General features: G+C 37.1%; 1 protein-coding gene across 1 annotated transcript; it reads left to right on the top strand.

Moving 5' to 3' along the window:
* Window positions 1-1,566: 1,566 nt before the first annotated feature.
* Window positions 1,567-11,161, top strand: LOC306897317 (nuclear factor 7, brain-like; the record flags this gene model as incomplete). The annotated part of the gene is made up of 5 exons (XM_079461937.1): window positions 1,567-2,010; window positions 2,253-2,348; window positions 5,163-5,396; window positions 6,284-6,425; window positions 10,623-11,161. The coding sequence occupies 5 exons, from the start codon at window positions 1,567-1,569 to the stop codon at window positions 11,159-11,161; spliced, it is 1,455 nt and encodes a 484-aa protein (XP_079318063.1).
* Window positions 11,162-14,406: the final 3,245 nt, after the last annotated feature.

The raw sequence follows: 14,406 nt of genomic DNA, 5'->3' as shown, positions 1-14,406 counted from the left end.
GGAAGCCTGTCGTCTGCTTCCTGGTGTCAGTGTGCTAGGTCACTGTTAAGTTACGAGCACGCTCGGGTCGTGCTGGAGTACCCGGTAATAAAGTACATACAGTCAACCATGTCTACCACTATTGTGCTTTAATCACTCTTATCTTCCTGTATAAGGCTACACACATCTAAGCTAACTTTGTTAGCAGTTAGCCAACTACCGGAGACTAAACATAAAGGAAACAGTTTGCCGTTGCTGTTTCTACAGTTTTCATAAGTGCATTTGTAGAATTGGGTAGAGAAAACAGTGGAGGAATCTTTTTGCCACCACTTATTCTCCACCCACAAAAATGCAGTGTTTACTAACCAAAAAGGGGCCTAAACATTGCAGTCATCATCATATTAGGCATATTTTGTAATATTTCTATTGGTATCTTCCAAGAAATGACCATTCTTCTCGATTTAAAATGCAGCAATTTTTGACCTTTTGCAGGTTCAGGTGAGAAATAAAAAATACATTGTTTACAAACACGTTTACGTTTTTTTACGTAACCTTTACGGAACAAAAATATATAGGAATATACGGCCAAATACGAAGCGATATATTGCATAATACATGTCCATATATTGGAAACTAGTATCTACTAGAAAGCTTATATTTTTCAATATACAACAATATGTATTGACAATATATGATACATACAAATATGTTTAGAAATTAAGACAAATATTTATCTAATATACATAACGTTTGATCTCTTATAGATGTTGCATGCAAATTTGAATGTACATGTACCTATGCAAACATTCACAAAATGAGTTGAAGCAGATATCCAGGTCCCAGCATGCGTTGCTTATGAAATTGTTAAAATTTGGTGTTATATTTTCTCAATTTTAACATAGGGGGATATCTGTAAGTTTTTAATGTTGTATAATTTTTAAATGTAGAGGGGTTTCTGGTATATGTAAATTTGCGTGGTTGTGGTGGTGTTGCAGAGTAGAGCCTGTGATCAGGGTAATGATGTCCAATTGCCATAAATGTAGCGGTTATAGCTGCATGTAAATATAATGGTGGGCTTTGCTCACCAAATATGATTCTCCACCAGATCTAAGATTCATTTAAAACACCAGTTTCAGTCAAGAAATTAGTTTAGTTCAAAGTAAACCTATAATTATCGTTATTAAATATACCTATTTTACAGTCTCTGAGTAGTAAAAGAAAGTACAACAATATTTGTATGCATTCGTCCAGCGAATGCATCAATGATTAATACAATTTACGTTATCTCATTGCCATAAGTAGCGTGACTTTACCAAACAGAATTTAGAGCAAAGGTAGCGTAAATCTAACACAGTTTAAGTGACCCTCGTATATGAGCATTGAGCACAGAAAACCCATCACAAGTGAATATATGGTTGTTTATTAAACTCTACATTAAATGGTAAACATGATGATGATCGCATAAACACAAACAATACATGAAACTTTTAACAGCTGGGCACTTTTCAGGACAGGGGTTGTTGGTTCATGACATTATTATTAATAATTTTATTTATATCATCAGGCGTAAACTCAGACCTAATCACCATGGCTACAGCTGTAGATATCTCTCACTCTCTTCAGTGTCCCATCTGTAACAACCTGTTTAAAGATCCGGTCACCACTGGCTGTGGACACAGCTTTTGCCAGTGCTGTCTGGACCAGATGGATGATATGAGTCTCTACACGGGAAAGAGAGGTGAGATCCCCTGCAATGGCTGTGAGGAAAACCGACCGTTCAAAGCTGTGAAGTCCTGCTTGACCTGTTTGCTCTCGTACTGTGAGCACCATCTGAAGCGCCATCAGTCTTTGGAGATGCACAGGTTTCATAAACTGGTGAGTCCGGTGGAGAGACTGGAAGAGAAAGCGTGTAGTGTCCACGGCAGACCTCTGGAGCTCTACTGCAAACGGGACAAGCGCTTGATCTGCACCTTATGTTTGAAGAACGGTGAAGATGTCATATCTGTGGAGAAAGAGAGAAAGAGGAGAGAGGTATAAACCTTTCATAGAAACGTCAACAGGGGGCTTTTTTAAGCATATTTCGTTTATCCTGTTTTAATGAAAGTTTTTGTCAAATACCCAGTGAGTAAATTCAAGTATCTATAAGCTACTGTATATAATAAAATCAGCACAAATGTGAGTCTAAATCTTGTATAAGACATCTGCTTGGTTACATTCTGATGGGGCTTTTAAACTGTATCAATGTACTCAGACAGTTTGGTGTGTTTCTGCAGGCCGAACAGCAAAATACTATTGAAGGATTGAAAAGCATGATAAACCAGAGAGAAAGCAAACTTCAGGAACTTCAAAACATTGTCACAGAAGAACAGGTTAGTTTATTTCTTTGAAATACTGTCAATGTTTTTTTTAAATATGTTTTACTAGTTTGTACAAGACACCTTAGTTCATCTAGTGACAATAGCAAAATAAAGTAAACTGTGACATATTTAACCAAAAATAATTCATACAGTTAATGTCTACCAGACTACCAGTAAAATTAATTAAAGTTTCGAAACCAAAAATGATCTTGACACATTAACCTGACAAGGTTTTGCTTAAATGTTCGTTTTATTCAATTGTTATTGCGAAATTTTTACACCACAGTCTGAACGAAATTAAGCATTGCTTGGTAATTGGTGGCCTTAAACTTGTATTATCCAATAGTGTACTTAGATAGGATAGTTGACAGCTATTTTACCTAGTTCATTTGTGAGACAGTCTTTCAAAGGACATTATCAAGATCAACACCTACACTCTAGAGTCTAGCGAGATGTGTCTGCATCAGAGAAGAGTCACAGAGAAGTGGTTCATTGTGCTGGGGAAAGCACTCTTCTCTGCATTCAACCTTAGCCCTAGCTTTTTAACATGGGTGAGAACAATGCTCGATGTTGAACCGCCAACTGTTCCGAATGTGCTAAAATCAGCCAATAGTCTATATTATTCAACACGCGAATGGTTTTCAAGAGCAGCGGATCTAGAATTGCATCTCCACGTATTTCCTGAATGTGAGCGAAAAAACAGAGCCAGGCCGAACAGAAGACCCAATTTCGTTATGCTTTGCCCCCGAAAACAATCTCAGGAACTTTCTGTGATGGGAAAGAATGGGGATGTGAAAATAGGCGTCTAATAAATCAATCGTGAAATAATTTTTTTTTTTTAAATAGATTCCAATTTGATTTCTTATTTCCTTTACATTAATAAAGTATTTTCCTCTATAGGCGTGATAAGGGATGCTCCAATTTAACGACCACTAACTCGTGCTATGACGGACGATGAAAAAGTCTATCACAACCTTCCAACGGTTGTGTTAAAGTGAATCAGAAATGCGAAATCAAACTGCTGCGTAAAATCCACTACATCTAATATTGATTCATGAGTTGAGTTTGTGCGATCAATCTGCGCAACATTCAAAAAATAACCCACAAGCTGACCAGTGATTTGACATCTTGACCACAACATAATTGCATTCACCGAGACCCTGTCCAAAGACTCAGCGACTCCAAACACCCCCCCTTTTAAATAACTAATCGGATCTACACGAATCACAATCATGACCCACCCACTTTGGATCCAAAATGTCGAAGTTCGCTAAAAGGTGAAAATCCGGCATCCGTGCATTGTGACACATTTCCATGCTGCTATATGATTAACTGAAGACAAGCCACTGGTGATTTAACATCGGATGCTGCTGCCATCGAAATGCCCCTGCTGGCAGATCCACAATTGTAATCCCCTGAGGGCATAAGGAGGAACGATCACTTCATACTAAAGTGTGAGTCGTTGCACCCTGGGAGGACATGCCCCCAACAGTCCTGACTTTTTCTTGTGTCCCGTAGTCTTCCTCGCCTGAATGACTGCCCTCAATTGTCTTCCCGAAGCCCGCACCTTCTGGGGGGGAGCTCAAGAAGCTACATTGGGGATGTGGTCACGGCGGGGGGGGTAACGTCTGAACGTCCACGCCTGCTTTGCCTACTCAAACCTCTCGACGACAGTGTTTACTGCATTGCCGAAGAGACCCGATGGGGACAGTGAGCTATCCTATCTTTTTTTTTTCATATGATTTGATGTCTGACAAATTCAACCATAAGTGCTACTCAACACATCAACATCCTTGTATGCAGACAGGTGAAGTAGCGAACCCTCTTCCTGAGTGGAAGGGTCCGCAGTATGTGTTCCCGACTCAGAAAAAACGAGTAGTGGGAGCCACGGAGGGCAGAGAGAAGCTGGAACATGTCTCTATAGCCTCCGTAATGTCCATTTGCGAGCCCCACGAGTGAAGCCTCTGCTCTGCCTGAGCTGAAATGGGACAGGCACCTGACCCTGCTAATCAAACAAAGCCAGTCGGGAGAGTGACTGTGTTGACAAATTTTCATGGGAATTGTTTTCTCATGTTCCTGAATCGTTACCGAGATGATAAAATGCCTTATCGTGAAGTTTTCGTGAGATGTTAAACTTCATAAATTGTTACACTGCCATTTTTAATGGATGTGACCAAATGAAGCGGATTCTCCTCATGTCTACATCATGTGCATATGCGTTAAAGCATGCGTGGTCTGTGTGAACCGTTACTGACCGTACCTGTTATTTTTCTGGGTGTGGGAAAGTATCTTACATAGTGGATGTGTTAGCGTGTGATTCCGGAGACTAGTCGGTGACAGCAAAGATGCATCAAAGGCCTTAAACTGCTTGAACCCCGCGAATGCTGAATGCAGCTTTAATTTTTATATTTTCTTTTAATTCCTAGAAGTGCTTTAATATCACACTGTAGTGTCACCCAATAAAAAAACACACTACTGAGAAATTAATTAAAATGAATAAACATTACCTCAAAAAGATTTCAATCACTATCACCAGATCTCATTGGATCTAAGTTTATATTGCCTTAACACTGTTATAACAAACAATGAACATTTTAAATTTAGTCCATGTGCCCAACTAAAGCGAACACTGAGCACAATAATGATAATTTGTTGAAATTTCAACATTATTTAAAGGTGCAAAAGTAACATTGATGGTCAGCTTTGTGAATATTTTTTTTAACATTGATTCAATGGTTGCTTGATATCTGACGTAGCTTGGGACGTTGTGGATGTGTGCCTGAGAGTCTATAAACAGACACTGAATAATCTCTTCTCTTCAAACAGGCTCAGATACACAGAGAGCAGAGGGAGATAAAGGAGGTCTTTGCGGAAGTGATGGATGTTGTGAGGAGAGCTGAGGAGGAGCTGCTGACTCCTTTGGAGGATGGAAGAAGATGTCTTGAGAAGGAGATGGCAGAGAAAACCCAGCAGATACGAAAGGAAATCCTGAGGTATAAAGAAATCATCGATCAGTTGAACCAAAAGAAAAAAGAGGAAGATGACATCGTCTTTCTCCAGGTCAGTGACTAATATAGTATACTATGAATTTCAAAGTCAACCATGGACCGGAAGTTGTTTTTACTTCCGTATTCTGATGCATTTCCGAGTGAAAGGATTTCAAAGGAGAAAATTAGTGGCCGTGGCTTGCGTTTTTCACTGCGGATGTATAAATACAGCTGTTGCATTTTGAAATGAAACTAGCAGCAGACTGACAGTTGAAGGGGAGGAGTTAACAGATGCTCCGCCCAAGCCGTCTTACTTGCGTCATTTGAGATGAATAGTCATTTCTGGGCGGAAGTGCATTTTCAGATTTTAACTGAAAAAGGAAATAACCCACGTTGATAAGCTATTTACAATAAACGCTGCAATATTTCAAGAAAAAATACGAATTGTAATATTTAATTTCACGGGGGCAACTCATCCCAGATGTACATTGTCTGATTTGTCAAATATATTTTCACTTAACCTTTACCAGACGCCTTCGTCATGCATGAGGTCATAAGTCAAGCCTAAAATGTAATTAGACTGCCATGAAAATGCGTGTGACCAGAAACAGGCCTGTAAATTAGTGGTATTTGCTTTGGGCTACTGAATGGTAAATGAATGAAATGGAAAGACTCCTACGGTTTCTTTTCTTTTTCCTTTTTTCATTACTCATTTACTGTACTTGTGCGCCTTACTTCTGTTTTTTTAATTTAGCACTTATGAATGCAATTGCTAATTTATTTGTTTTTGTTAAAATGAATAAACTGGTCTGGTGAATACTGAAGTCTGATTGGCTGGCGGGTGTGCATATTATCCAGTTCAAATACTGTAATTCTCACACTATTTATGTAAGAATTAAAAAAGGAATAATATAAACATGTATAATCTGTAATGTTGTGATGATTTTGTCTCTCTTTCAGTCACAGTCTTCTGTACCTGCTGAATTCAAACATGATTGTACAGTTTCTATTGACACTGAACTGAAGTTTGGCTCCATGAGAAATATAAACTCAACAACATTGGCTTCTATTAGGACTCTGCTGGAGAATCTTTGCCCTTTTGGTGAGATTTGATGTTTGTGAATAGGGATGTGTTGAGTGGGTTTACTTAGGCAAGCACCACTGATAGTGTCATAGAACCTTGCATAAATACATACCATAATATGTGAGTACAGTTATTACTCGGATGAATCAAAACATTATGACTACCCGCCTTGCAGGCAATATACATTTTTTCTGTGGCTGCTTATGTCTTGGCTGATCAGTATATATAGTGTAAAATAACATCTGATCATTGCGCAGTAAACACGATGAAGTCACTGTTATGTCAGTGATGTCACCATGAGCTTTCAGAATACTCACAATGAGGTCAAAATGTAACCTCACATCAAACTCACTTTGTGCTCAACTGTGATCTTACTGTTGTACTGTGAGCTTAGAGGTTTAGATGTGACTGGTTTGTCATTTGAAGTCATTATGTTGATTAGTGTTTGCTTTAGTTGAGCTCTTGACTCTACAGTGTTTGACTTCTCTTCCTCTGGCTGATGGATCTGTGTGTTTAGTGTATAGAGGACATTTGTTGTATTGAGTAATGCCAACGGACTCTTGGGTGATAGCAGAGAGAGAGATTCAGCTGTTGTGAGACAATCAAGATATTATAATAGTCTTCTAAATGAATTACATACATAAACATTGCAACAATTTATAGTTAAGACCAAAGTGGGTAGTAAGGCGCTTTATTGAATTCGTTAAATTTACTTGAGTAACATTTTGGAAATGATGTACTTTTAAAGTAAAATTATAAGTGGGTACTTTTACTCTTACTTGTGCATATTTCTAATAGAAATTCTGTACTTTTTCTTTGTTACATTGCGTGACGTTCCTTTTTTCCTTTATTTTAAAATATGCATTATAAAATGTGTTGTTTATTTCATGGCTGTCGTCTCTTTTTTCCCGAGTGATTGATTCTTTTGAGTCGATTCTTTCAAAAGCATTTAGTGAACAATGGGCAAAACTGTCTGATTAAGTTCACGAATCAGTTGAAACTATTTGTTCCGTTCGCAGCACGATCACTCACTCCTCGTAGCGCGGAACTTAAGAACACGCAGAACACAAAGAGCGGATATGAAGTGGATATGAATCAAATGTGTAAATGTGTTATAGTGTTTGCCAGCCGCTTGACCCGTTCGTCAGACACAGCAACTTGCGCGCGACCCGTTAGACACAAAGATGTGGGAATACATTTTATACATTATACACAGAAATATATATTTTGAAGAACAGAAGGAAGAAAACTTGTTGATGGGCGTGTGGTATACGGTTTACTGTATGTTTACAAGTAAGAGCTTTTCACAACACACATGTTTGACACAACATGTGAAAACATTTATTTAGTCTAAATCAGTTTGCATTTCATATAAGAGAGCACTGCAGGTGTTTTAGATCATCTTAGCAAATGCTCTGAGTTTAGTTAAATGCATTAGAAACGCAAAACTCTGCAGGTTCACTTTAGTTTGACATGGTCTATTATTCTAAATAAGTAGTTGTGTAGGCTTCATTGATATTAGAACTAGATTGAATTTACAGAAATGCTTGCGTCATCTGTGTTTGTCTATTCTTTAGTCTCTGTGTGTATATTGAAAAGATATCTGCTTATGATAATAATAATAATAATTAAAATATAACATTAAAATATTGGCGTTTACTGTGTATCAATACATACACTCACCTAAAGGATTATTAGGAACACCTGTTCAATTTCTCATTAATGCAATTATCTAGTCAACCAATCACATGGCAGTTGCTTTAATGCATTTAGGGGTGTGGTCAAGATCCATCATGCCTTGTTACCACTGTGCAGGCTGGTGGTGGTGTAATGGTATGGGGATGTTTTCTTGGCACACTTTAGATCCCTTAGTGCCAATTGGGCATGGTTTAAATGCCACGGCCTACCTGAGCATTGTTTCTGACCATGTCCATCCCTTTATGACCACCATGTACCCATCCTCTGATGGCTACTTCCAGCAGGATAATGCACCTTGTCATAAAGCTTGAATCATTTCAAATTGCTTTCTTGAACATGACAATGAGTTCACTGTACTAAAATGGCCCCCACAGTCACCAGGTTACGAGCCAATAGAGCATCTTTGGGATGTGGTGGAACGGGAGCTTCGTGCCCTGGATGTGCATACCACAAATCTCAGTCTACTGCAAGATGCTATCCTATCAATATGGGCCAACGTTTCTAAAGAATGCTTCCAGCACTATGTTGAATCAATGCCACGTAGAATTAAGGCAGTTCTGAATGCGAAAGGGGGTCAAACACAGTATTAGTATGGTGTTCCTAATAATCCTTTATTTAAGTGTATATGCATAATGCATTTAAAGACCTTTATAATATCTAAATATCTCAAACCAGCAGAATCTCACTCTCTACTATCTCTCGAATAGACAGTTTTCTCATCAACATTTACCCATAATTGTTTTATGAAAGAGTCCAAGAGTCATTTGGCATTACTCAATAAAACAAATGTGCTCTATACGGTAAACACACAGTTACAGCAGTCAAATACTGTAGAGTCAAGAGCTCAACTAAAGCAAATACTCATCAACATAATTACTTTAAATTACAAACCAGTCACATCTAAACCTCTAAACTCACAGTTCAATTCAATTCAATTTTAGTTATAGAGCGCTTTTTACAATATGAATTGTTCCAAAGCAACTTTACAGGGGAAAATAAGAAACCGAAAAACACAAAAAAGTAAAAAACAGTACATGATGTTTATATAACAAGTTTAATTATTCTAGTAAATAATATTTAATAAATGCAGTCTCCCAGTGGTTAATTCAGCATATTTTGCATTAAGTGAATGCTTGGCTGAAAAGTTTTTTACCTAGATTTAAATTGGTTGAGTGTTTCTGATCCTCGAATAGTGTTGGGAAGGCTATTCCAGAGTTAAGGTGCTACGTATGAGAAAGCTCAACCCCCTTTGGTGGATTTAGTTATTCTAGGAGTTATCAAAAGTCCTGAGTTTTGAGATCTTAGAGAGCATGATCGGTTGTAGTGTGATAGAAGCTCTGTTATGTAGGTAGGGGCTAAACCGTTTAAGGCTTTATAAGTGATTTAAATAACTTTAAAGACAAAACTATACTTAATGGTTAGCCAGTCAAGGGTTGATAACATTGGGATTATGTGATCATATTTTCTGGACCTGGTTAGAACTCTGGCAGCTGCATTCTGAACTAACTGTAGTTTGTTTATTGATGATGCAGGACAACCCCTAAGTAGTGCATTACAGTTGTCAAGTCTTGATGTTACCAATGCATGAATAAGCTTCTCCGCATCAGCAACACATAGAATATTTCGTAATTTGGCAACATTTCTAAGGTGAAAGAAGGCTGTTTTTGTGACATCTGAGATGAGACAGGTTGCTGTCTAATATAACATCTAGATCTTTCACTGTATTCGTGGGAGTAACAGTACATCATTCAATTTGCAGATTATAATCTGAAATATTTGTTTTTTGGTCCGATAAGTAATATTTCTGTTTAATTATCATCTGCATTGCAGTGGAAGCTTAATCCATGTTCTATAATAATGTTTCAAAGGGGCGGCATGTATATGGAGAATAGCAAGGGTCCTAGAACCGATCCCTGAGGTACTCCATAATTTACTTGCGTTAGATTTGATGATTCTCCATTTGTGGTGTCTGTCTGATAAGTAAGATCTGAACCATTGTAGTGCCTGTCCCTCAATACCAGTATAATTGTGCAAGCGACCTAGAAGTATGTTATGGTCTACAGTATCGAACACGAGGAGTAGAAGTGGTAGATGAAACCTTACCACGGATTTGTGAGCGTCAGCAATAGATGTTTCCAGCACCGTTTTACATTCTCGCAGCCATGTCTGCTTCTAAATCTTGGATCTGCTTCTCCACAGCCTCCAATTCCAAACAGCTGACAGTACAAAAGTAAGATCACAGTTTAAACACACAGTGAGTTTGATGTGAGGTAACATTTTGACCTTATCATGAGTATTATGAAAGCTCATGGTGACATCACTGTGAGATCATTGTGTTGACTGGGTGAAAACATCACTGTGCCAATTTAAGATTAAAGTCTTTTAACTTTATGATTACAGAAATGAGAAGAATTCAGAGGTTTACAGGTATGTATAAGAAGAACACATTTCTGAACTGCTACATTGGTTTATTAAGCTCTCAAGAATTCCATAAGTGATATTTTTCTCTTTACACAGTGGATGTGATTCTGGATGCAGACACCGCACATCCAAGTCTGGAAGTGTCTCAGTATGGCAAAACATTAAGAGTCAAAGGAAACTTTCCTGACAACCCGGGCCCCCACCGACAACTTGATCCGGTGTGTGGAATCCTGGGAAAGCTTCGGATCACATCCGGAAGAGCATTCTGGGTAGTGGAGGTAGGGGTGGAAACAAGTTGGGAACTCGGTGTAGTGAGAGAAAATGCAAATAGGAGAGGTAAAGTCTCCTGCAACCCCAAAGAGGGTTACTGGGACATCGTGCTCTGCGGTTCAAATCTGTATGAAGCTTTAGAAGATCCTCCTATTCAGCTTCATCTCTCCACCAAACCCCTGAAGGTGGGAGTGTTTGTCGACTATGAGGATGCTTTCGTCTCGTTCTATAATATGGACAATCAGTCACATATTTACACTTTCACTCAGTGCGACTTTAATGAAACACTTCGTCCGTATTTTAACCCTTATCCCAAAAAAGATTCAATTCTCACCATTGATCATAATTTCTGTCAACCCAAGTGACATCAGTATGTAGGAACTGTACTAAGTGCAGTAAGCATTACAATGTAAACACACACGTACGCACACACAAATTATTTAAGCATTTTTGTTTTGTTTTTCTTATTCCAAACCCTTTATAAAAACAACTACCCTAATAAAAGGACACATTTTTATTTAACTGTATTGTGTGGTTGACAGAATACAATGGGATTTAAAATTACTAGAAGCATGTGAAATTTGTAATACTAGGAAATGGGGGTAAAAATCATGAAAAACTTTTATACTAAATATACTATAGATGTAAACAACTAAACCCACACATTTAATACCTTGTTAACAGCTTTTGTAACTGCATGGTTCTTTTTTTACCTCTGCACGTTACACCCATGATGTGTATAAGAACTACAAGAAAATTTACATTAGTTTGTAAAACATTTTAACTTTTTTAATTTTATACATATATATGCATATAATAACTTATACATATAACTATATATCAGTTTAAATATATATTTTAAGATTTTTTTTCTTTCTATTAAGTAGTTTATGCAATTAAAATCTATAATAAATGTTAAGCAAATATTAATCTATGTATATTTTAATAAACATTTTGGATCAGTGAAAATTCAGTAATTTTATTACTGTGGCAATTATTTTATATATTATTTATATATAATAAATGTGAATGAAATTATAAATGTGAACAACTTTAAAAACACAATTAAACCTGGATAACAGTTTTTGTTACTGCATGGTTCTTTTTTTTACCTCTGCATGATGTGTATAAGAACTACAAAATGATTATTATGATTATTACTATGAATGGAATGGAATGTAAGTAGACGTTTTTAACTTTTTGAATTTTATTCATATAACTATATATCAGTTGAAGAGATTTCTTTTAATATTTTCTTTCTATTAAGTACCCTAGTTTATGACATTTTAATTTATAATAAATGTTAAGCAAATATTTATCTATGTATATTTAAATTATATTTTGGAATGGGTGAAAATTCAGTAATTTCTTTTCTGTAGCAATTCTCCAGAGCCACCATATATGGAAAAATACATTAATGCCTGGTTTCACAGACAAGGCTTAGGACTAGTCCCAGGCTAAAATGAAAGTTTGAGCTGACTTAACTGAAAATAAATTGCCAGGTCCAGATAAATATATCTTTAAATATGCAATTGCCATTGTTTTGTCGGAAGATGCACACCAATGATGTTTTTATCTAAGGTATTTCAATAAAAACGACTTAAATATCATAATTTCACTAAGGCATAGACCTGGCTTAAGCTTGCCTTGTCTATGAAACCGGGCCTAAAATCACCAGCAGAATGTCATGTAGATGTTTACATATATTTCAAAAAATATTTCTTTATTGATCTTATTTCATGTGTCTGTAATGAGTCAACATGTGCAAAAGACACTTAATATGAATTTCTTCATGTGTATTCTATCATATTCAATAAAGTAACTTTCATTTACAAGACTAAAGCACTTCATGTTTCCTAGAATGCTCTTAATGTTAATTAAGTTCTTCCTGTACCTCATTCTGTAGATCAGGGGTTTTCCATTAAAGTTCCAAGAGTTCCGTTCTTTATATTTTCTTCCAAACGGAGGTCCGGACAATATGTTTTTTTGAAAATAAATAAATATTTAATCAATTTTGCCCAGTTGGATATACTGTATAAAATATATGATCATATGTAAGGCCATTTATATTATATTTTGATATCCACAGTATGTGTGTATTGTGGGCTCTGTGGTTTAGGGGAATGACCTCTTAATAGAAGTCAGATTATTCATATTTGTAAATAAAATAAAAACCTACTGACAACATCCAAACAGCAAATGTAATGTAACAATTAAAATGCTCTCATCATAGACAGAAAATAAAGTCACTTATGTCCTTATCATCCTTCAGAATATTCTGTGAAAATATAGACTGAATAATGCTAAAATCATGGTGAAATTATTGCTTGAAATTATTTTTGTATTGCCTGTTATCTAATACACAATTAGATTATGAGACTTTAGCCTGGGTTTTCACAGCGTCACAAATGCTGCCATGCTGATCAATAGTCTTAAATATAGATAAAAACTTTATGGTTAATAAAATATTACAAATCTGTATGAAAGGTTGGAGACATATAGCCAACAGATTAATGGATATAAATGCTTTGAAATTTTCTGCATTTTGTTTACTGTTGTGTGCCCATTTATCTGCACTGCATGTCTACACTAGTGTTGTTCAAATAAGCACGTGTCTGCTGCTCTTCCGGCGGAGCGTTTTTGGAGGGAGAGAAGCAGCGCACGCAAAGTGGAAAGAGTTAAAAGGAAATTCGTTTGGCACTAAATGAAGATATTAGAAGATACAGCGGCAAAAGATAATTTAAAATCAATGTTCCTGAGAGCGAGTCAATTTATTTATTTAAATAAAATATGATGCAAATTTGTACCATTGTTCACAATAGCCTACCTCAATGTTTAACTAGAAATTTTGTTTTGAAATTATTTTATTTCGTATAATTTGGCACAGAATGAAACTTTTGGTGTCAAAATGATCCTCCTAAAGATAACTTCCCAGCCAGCAAAGACACATGGGGCGCAATGGGTTTGATGTGGGCAGCGTATCTGTGTCTCAGTTGGTTTTGTCCATGGGTTCCATGTAGGCCCTACATGGGTTAGCCTAGATTAATGACTAAATGAACACTGATTGGAGTGCATACTACACTGAATGTTGGAGTAAATGATATAATGAAGTTAAAACAAGCCTACAAAACACAGACATGACTTACGGCCGGGCCACACACACTCCGTGTGCAGTCACCATGCCACAGCCATTAATCTCCAAAGGTACCTCAAAACCCCAGGGGCTTTATTGTAGAGCCTGTTTGGTATACCGCTTAGTCCAGGAGCTGAAGCTGATCTTGGGTTCATTCTTTTCACTCCAAATCTCTCCACCCCATAGGTGTAGATGATCTCCATATCTTCTCCAGTTTTCTGTTGACATCTCCTTTTTTGGCAAGATCCGAGTCAATGGTTGCCCATTCTTTGTTGCAGGATTTAGGCTAAAGTATCTGAGGTCTTCTTCCATTCCATTCTTTCCTTTCCACGGCTTGGTGCGGCTGGGTAGTGTCCAGGTTGCTGATTGCTGGTAAGTTTGTGCCTTGTTGGGCTTTGTCTGGGGTACTGATACCCTGTGGCCCGTGGGGCTTGTCCCGCCACTGGGCTTTACCCGACTGATTTGCCCTACCTCTTT

Source organism: Barbatula barbatula (assembly GCF_947034865.1).
Source record: "Barbatula barbatula genome assembly, chromosome: 1".
NCBI classification, from domain to species: Eukaryota; Metazoa; Chordata; class Actinopteri; order Cypriniformes; family Nemacheilidae; genus Barbatula; species Barbatula barbatula.
This window is presented reverse-complemented; position numbering and strand designations above follow the sequence as displayed.